General features: G+C 42.4%; 1 protein-coding gene across 1 annotated transcript in view; it reads left to right on the top strand.

Moving 5' to 3' along the window:
- The first annotated feature begins 920 nt into the window (after nt 1-920).
- KIAA2012 (KIAA2012 ortholog) overlaps nt 921-8133 on the top strand; it is a 19975-nt gene continuing 12762 nt past the window's right edge. The window contains exons 1-4 of the mRNA XM_032219770.1: nt 921-1022; nt 3331-3505; nt 4603-4738; nt 7213-7601. Coding sequence (XP_032075661.1) covers nt 3392-3505; nt 4603-4738; nt 7213-7601 — 639 coding nt within the window. The 5' untranslated portion in view covers nt 921-1022; nt 3331-3391. The remainder of the gene's footprint in view (nt 1023-3330; nt 3506-4602; nt 4739-7212; nt 7602-8133) is intronic.

Below are 8133 nucleotides of genomic sequence, written 5' to 3'. Positions count from 1 at the left end.
ATTCTGGGCAGGGATGAAGTTAGATGAAATGGGGTTTATAATATTATACACCTGAAGGATATCAAACTGAGTCAGCTGACTTAATACAAAATCTTTGCATCTGCTCCTTTTCAATGTAAATCAAAGGGAACAGAGGAAACACTGTATGATTTTATTGTCTATTCTTGGATCAAGAGCTCCCTCTGTGGGTCATAGCCCATTGTTAACGTATCAGTCTGTTCAGTTTAGGATTTTGTCTAGTTCAGTATTTCTCAACCTTTAAGATATGTGAATTTCAGTTCCCAGATTTCCCCAGGTAGTATAGGCAGAAAAAACCCTGTAAAATTAAGCTTTTTTAATAAAGAGAATCCTCCAGTGACTTCAATTTTAAAACTACAACTCACCGCGCTTTGTGGGCATGCAGGGGGCTGGGATGGCAAAGCTGTTTCCTTCCAGTGTATAAGGATGTATAAATTCAATGGGAAGAAACAAAATCGTATCTATTCTACATCAAATAACCAACAACCTAAATTATATCTAGTTTGCTAAATAAAGTTGCACCTAATCCCACCTGTTAAGGGATCTGTCTATGTGACTAGGGTAGTCGCATATAAATTAGAAAAATATAAATTATTCTAATTTATATTAGAAACAGATATTAGAAATCCCTGCCATCTAATTTTGGCAAATGAGGTCACAGCATTCCCTCTCCTGCTGAGCAAATACAGTATAGTTAACATCACATTAAATTACTAAAAATTTACTGCTGTTCATGATACCAGGATGAGTTGCTTGAAGAGATCATTTCACTCTGCTTAACTTTGGCCAACTTTCTCAGAAAGGGATGACTTTTCTGGCTGATGATTTGCATGTTTACCTGGTCCCTTGCCAAGATTCAAAGTGTAACCTGCTAAAAGGTAGCTCTTTTACCACCCCTCTTCCTTCGTAGATGAAGGCGAACAACTAGATTCCTCAGCTCGATCAACTAATCTCCTCCACTATAAACCACGTCTTGCTCCTTTGAAGATTTCTACATCTGAAACGTAAGTATATGGGACAGCTACTAACTTGTAGAAGAGCTCAGTGTAACAAAATAAGACATAGACCTGATGCATTAGGAAACTTGGACAAACATTTTAAATTATCGATAGTTAGAAGATGTATTTCGATACCTGAGAGGTATACTATGGGGTTCCACCACAAATGCGCGCACAACAAAAGCGCGCCTGACTAAACCGCGGTGACTAAAGCGCGGTGACAAAACCGCACGACGAATGAGTGACTAATTAGCCCTAAAGCGCGCCGACAAAAGCGCGCCGACAGAAGCGCGCTGTAACGGAACCCTAAACCTAACCCTAAACCTAACCCTAAACCTAACCCTAAACCTAACCCTAAACCTAACCCTAAACCTAACCCTAAACCTAACCCTAAACCTAACCCTAAACCTAACCCTAAACCTTACCTTAAATTAAATCGCGCTTCTGTCGGCGCGCTGTTGTCGGCGTGCTGTTGTCGGCGCGCTTTTGACATCGCGGTTTTAGCACCGCGGTGTTGTCGGCACGCTTATGACGCTCACGCTGTTGTCGGGTCACGATACTATGGATGTAGCAGAGGTGTGTTCCTACTGGTTCGCACCAGTTCGGTAGAACCGGTTCATCAAATCTACCGAACCGGTTAGAAGAGGTTTCACCAGTGGACCCAGAAAGCAGGCCATACCTACAGAAGAGATTCCAAAACTTTTTGAAACCCACCACTGGTATGTGGGTAATGTTCTGGTGGTTGTATATTTGCCTATTTTCCAACTAGTAGTCTTTGAGACACTCCAACTATATTGGACTATAAACTGTAGAATTTCAGACTGTCTAAACTGACTGCCAGTTTTGAGAATTTTGAGTCCAACACATCTGGTAGATGCTACATTGCTAAAATAGATAAGAACAGTCAACTTTTGCAATATTTGGGAGAGGTTAGATTTCTTTTTAAGCTCTATCTCTATTGGTTCATATAATTATAATATTATTTTCTTTGCCATAGACTGCCCTGAGTTCTTTTAGAGTAGAGATGCATAAAAAATACCAGTAATAAATGAACAAGAAACAAACAAGCTACTTTCATCAAACAGTATCAAAAACCTCAGGGTCTCTTCAACCAACTTGGGCCACAAATTTGTGCTGTACTTCTGTGGATCCAAAACAGGATGGACTTTCAGGACTATCTATTTCCACCCACCATATTTTCATATAAGAATATGCATATTTCACATGCAAGAATACAAAGATTTCATCAGACTGAATGTGCAGTAACTCTAGGGAATTAAATCAGGTGGTGCTTCCCCAGAAAAGCTTGTGGCTTTGAAAAGACCTTTTGGGAGATTCAGAGATTAAAATGGCGTAGGACCATTTTAATGGGGTTCTCAACCTGTAGTTGAGCTTGATGATGTCACTGGCAATCTGAAGGCTTGAAGAAATGTTAGGATTTAAATTTTGAGTTAAGTCTTGGGGGTCCATACCCATGGTCCTTGGCCACAAAAGATATTTAAAGGGGGTCTGTTATGAAGGAAAGGTTGAGAACCACTGGGGTAGAATATTTCTGTAACTATCAACTGGGAGGTCCATTAATATTACATTTTTTCCCTTTTCCCAGTAATGATGAGACGGGTTAGGGCTCATTCCTGAGTTATAGCTCAAGAAATATCAGCACTTGAAAGTGGTTCACCGAAAAAAGGGCGAACGACAAAACCGCGCCCGACTAAACCGCGGTGACAAAACCGTGTGTTCTAAAGCGCTCCAACGAATGAGCGCTGAATCGCGCCAACAACAGCACGGCAACAGAAGCGCGCTGTAAAACTAAACCTAACCCTAAACCTAACCCTAAACCTAACTCTAAACCTAACCCTAAACCTAACCCTAAACCTAACCCTAAACCTAACCCTAACCCTAACCCTAAACCTAAACCTAAACCTAACCCTAACCCTAAACCTAACCCTAACCCTAACCCTAACCCTAAACCTAAACCTAACCCTTACCTTAAGTTAAAGCGCCCTTCTGTCTCCGCGCTGTTGTCTCCGCGCTGTTGTCTCCGCGCTGTTGTCTCCGCGCTGTTGTCGCCTCATTGATGACGTCACGGTTTTAGCGATGCGGTTTAGTCTGGCGCGGTTTTGTTGTTCGCCCTTTTGTCGGGTCACGCTTGAAAGTAAACACTAAGAGAACAGTATTAGGAAAAGGTCAATCCAAACTATCTGTCCTTTGATTGATATTGCTAATTTTACAAGGTGGAAGAATGATGATGTGCTTGGGAGCTTTCTAAGAGTTTATCTGATCTAAATATGATACTCTGATTGTATTATCAAAGAAGGCAAGCTCCAGATCCTGAACATGCTTCCATAAAGCCTTTTGACTACCCTGAAGACGTTATGGAGAATCCAAGAATTGACCTGTATGCTTCTGAAATCTTTGGCATGGAGGAAGATGTGACAGCATTGTCAGAGTCAACCAGCCAGCCACCTGGGATTGCCCGCCTCAAACAGGTATGGGCTGGGGTTTCAGTCTTGTGCCTGCAACACAAATAAAACTGATCTGGATCTGGGTTATTGAGGAAATGGGGAGGGAAGAGAGAAACAAAGGTAGATTGGATGACATGGACTTATTTGGTGATAAATTTCAGAGTACCATTATCTCATCATTTTTAGAAAAACTGGAACTTGTCAAATGTAATGCTTCATGTATTCTTTCTGCCAGCAGTGGTTCATTTATTATTTATCCTTTAATTGTCAATACACATAGGAAGGTTGGTAGTTGGTTGGTCAGTTAGTAGATTTGATGAAAGAAATGTCCTTCTGGGTTCGGCTCCAAGTGGGGAAAAAGACACTGGAGACATGGAGGCTGCTTGGAAAGATGGTTTATTGTTGGACAGGGCCACATGGCTTGAGCCCTGAACAGAAAAGGTGATCACATGTTTCAATGTTGGTGGAGAAGAAGAGAAGGGCTGAAGGAGGGGCTTGCTAGGCTTTTTATAACCTGTTCAGTCCCACCTCTCTGTTTCCTGTTCCTGTGTAAGAAATGTATTCTGATTGGTTGTCAGACTCCCATACCCATAGGGCCATGCAGGGGCAACTCTTTAGGCTGTGTTTTGAATCCAGGTTTAGTTGAGTTCTCAGATGCCATGTGGTCAGTTGAGTAAAGGGCCAATATTATCATGCCTTTACTCCCATCCCCCCTGGGGCTACAGTGGAGAAGTCTTTATTATGTAAAGTAGACTAGCTTGGCCTTCTTAATGGCCCATTAACAGTGGGGATGGGCAGGAAGCTACAGGCAACTATTCTATCTTTTAAAACATGTTTCTTTCTTTTCATATCCAGAGAAATATTCTGCCTTTTCAATATTTCCTAGGATATTTCATTTTTCTGAGAGAGGGCTGGGTGATAACTTCCCACAGATTGATGCAGTTCACTTCAAGGGTGCTCAATGCAGATGAGAAAAAGATACTGCTTTCTGGAAAAATTACAATAGGGATGAATTGGACTAAGCCCAGCCTCTGCTTTTCTTCATGCACTCGCTTCCCAGACAGAGGGTAGGGTGACATTAAAAAGGAAATGTTTTCTGATTCTTCTTTTCTTGTTTCTAGGCTGAAGGAGATTTAAAGATCAAAAGGACTGAAAGACCAAAAAAACAGCCAATACAGAAAGCTGGAGATGGGTTGAAAAAACAAAAAAAGAGTTTGAAGAAAGAGAAACACCAAAGTCAGACAGAGTTTGTTGTAGGTACGACTTTTTCTGTTGCATAACAATTTAGGAAGAAGGGGAGAGGGAGGGAGAAAGAGAAGAAGGACAGAATTTCCTAACAGTTTCTCAATAAGCAAGGGCTTGATTGATGGCCAGGTAACCTGCTTTACCAAAACTAACCCTTTGTCAGGTTCAAGATAAACTGAAAGAAAGATAAAGGACAAATGGGAAACTGTCTATCCACCAAGGAGCAAGGAGTTTTAGTGAGATTATATTTAGTTGCATTATTATTCTAAAGCTGAAAATACTCATTTAAATTGGCAGGGGCAAGATTTTGGCACATTTATGCCATCTTCGCTCTCCTTTCCTGATGAAGCTTCCTTGGTTTTCCTTTAGTTTTTTCTGGCCACGACGATAAAGCAGTCATTAGTAAACTAGGGCATTGGTGATGTTACTTAGTTGGGTATAAAACATCTGCAACCAAAAATTAAATATGGGACCAAAAAATTCCAGATAGTTTATGACGGAAGAAACAAGGAATGATATAATCTGTTTAGAACTAGCCTAGCAAAGAGGAGTTAAAGCTCAAATGAAAGATAGTTTATAGTTTATAGTTTTATTGATTTGTATGCCGCCCACTCCCGAAGGACTCCGGGCGGCTTACAATAAAACAAGGGAGGGGGAATAATACACAAACAACATTAAAATATACAACAGTCACAATCTCTGGGGGAGCTGGATATTCCGAGAGCCCCCCCTCCCCGGCCTGCTGGAGCAGCCAGGACTTGGTGGCTTTGCGGAAGGCCGGGAGGGTAGTAAGGGTCCGGATCTCCACGGGGAGCTCGTTCCAGAGGGCCGGAGCTGCAACAGAGAAGGCTCTCCCCCGGGGAGTCGCCAGCCGACATTGGCTGGCAGATGGAATCCGGAGGAGACCTAACCTGTGAGATCTGATCGGTCTATGGGAGGTGATACCAACTTTTTTAAAGTTTATTTTAGAATATCTTTGTTAAAGATTTATACCCTGTATTGGTTCTGGGAAGTCGGGGGGGAGGGGAAGGTTGGGGGGGTGCTGGGGGGCAGGGTAGGGGGAGGGAGGTAAACATTTGTAAAAGTTTTTTTCCCCAAAAATTTTCAATTAAAAAAAACATCTAGAATCAAACAACCAGCTCAAAGACCACCAAGGACTCCACAGTTCAACCCTGAGCTACATATAATCTCTTCTATTAGATATCATTGGCGATGCCTCTGGGGAAGGAACGCCATTGTAAGCATTCAAAAGATTGTGTGGATCAGTCAGACCTGTTGCCAAAATAACAACGGTGCACCATTTAAAGTACAATTTTTTTTCCAAATCATCTACAAATAAAGCACCATAGAAGGACTCACTCTCCTTCCACATACAAAAAAGTAGTTAATGTTTTGGGGAAAATGCATCAGAATTTACATGAGGGAAGCACCTCTGTGTGACGTGATAAATCAGCACATCTTTTTCAGGCTCCCACAAGATGTGGGATTTTTGACAAGCCAGCTCATGAACTTCAATGGCTTTTTTAAACCAGTTTCATTTTTCCCCGGTTGAGGCAGAAACCTAAATAAAGATCAGCTGCTTTAAAGAATAGATTGGAGGTGCTGCTCCCCTGTGAGTTCTAAGGTTCTTAATTTTCTAAGTGCTCAGCCCTAATGATCTATTGGATAAGTTCTCTTAACAGAAAGCTTTGGTGGGTTGACTGCCCATTTTATTAAAAATAAAAGTATAAGAGTAGATAAGGTGCTGATTCACAACAGATCGGGGTGGGGGATGAAGCAGATGGAACAAGGTTCCTTCTGCGAGACCACCTACTGCCACCGGTAGCCTCCCACCGTCCAGTGCGATCCCACAGAGTTGGCCTCCTCAGGGTGCCATCGGCCAGACAGTGTCGGCTAGCGACCCCCAGGGGGAGACCCTTCTCTGTGGGAGCGCCTTCCCTCTGGAATGAGCTGCCCCCGGAGCTTCGTATAATCCGCGACCTCCGGTCCTTCCGACGCGCCCTAAAAAGTTGGCTTTTCCAGCAAGCCAGCCTGGCCTGAACAAAACAAATCGAAGTATTGATTATTGTTAATTTTAATTTGAATTCTTTTAAAAAAAATGTGTCATTGTTAATTTTAATTGGGTTTGGGGATATCCTATTTAATTTCTTTTTAACTTTTGTAGCATGCGTTTCTTTTAATGTTGTATGCCGCCCTGAGTCCTTGGGAGAAGGGCGGCATATAAATCGAATAAACCTCAACCTCAACCTTAAGGTATAGATTTGGGGAACAGAAAAACTCAATTGTTTATCACTTTGCTCCCAAATGCCTGTGCAGGTACTATGGCACAATTCTCTGTAGCATTGGCCTAAATCCTACAATTAATAATTTTTAAAATCTTTGTGAAGTCATCCCCCACACACCCACAAATGATTTACAAAAGGTAATTTTAGTCCCAACTACAGATCTGTGGAATAAAGCGGAATAAAAATACATCTTCCTTACAGGGAAGCCCAGAGAGAGAAAAAATATTAGGAAAACAATTGCTCACTCCAAGGGAAAACCCACAGTTGTCAAACGAACATCCAGTGTGGAAGAACGAACCCACGAGAGAGATTCAGGGCAAGAAGACATTGAAGCAGAAACTATTAGATGCCTTGTAGAGGAACAAGGAGAAGAAGGAGGAGGAGGTGACCAAAGTCTTCCTGATTCTAGCATTTTTATGGAGGAGCATCCCTTGACACTTGATATGAACCAAACATTTGGTGAAGAGGTTGCCGATACTTCTGGGTTTCATCCAGGACCTGCTAGTGAAACGTCCATTGCTACCTACAAAGCAGTCTCCACTGGAAATGGTTCCCAGGCTGATGCAGAGCAGGGAAATCAGCTAATGGAGGTAAGGTTTACTTTCACACACACCAGTGGTGGGTTTCAAAAAAAATTTGGAACCTACTCTGTGGGTGTGGCCTCCTTTGTGGGAGTGGCTTGCCGCCCATGTGACTGGATGGGAGTGGCTTGCCGCCCATGTGACCGGATATGAAGATGCCGATGACACTTGTCAGAACCACCTTAAATTACCTCACACACAGCACTGGCATGCATAAGAATGTGATGTAAACTTGTTTTTGTAAACAACACACTCAATGTTCTGATTGCACCACAAACGCAGTAGTCATCCTTACCTTTCACAGAGGCACTGAGTTTTATAAATAGGAGCATGATAGTGTAGAATAAACATATCCAAGGACCAGTGGTGGGTTTCAAAAAATTTTTGGAAGCTCTTCTGTAGGTGTGGCCTGCTTTCCGGGTCCACTGGTGGGACCTCTTCTAACCGGTTCGGTAGATTTGACGAACCGGTTCTACCGAATGGGTGCGAACTGCTAGGAACCCACCTCTGTTTCACACCCACCCACCAGAATAAAGGGTCA

This window comes from Thamnophis elegans, chromosome 1, assembly GCF_009769535.1.
Source record: "Thamnophis elegans isolate rThaEle1 chromosome 1, rThaEle1.pri, whole genome shotgun sequence".
NCBI lineage: Eukaryota > Metazoa > Chordata > Lepidosauria > Squamata > Colubridae > Thamnophis > Thamnophis elegans.
The sequence above is the reverse complement of the archived record's forward strand: the minus strand, read 5'-3'. Positions and strand labels throughout refer to the sequence as shown.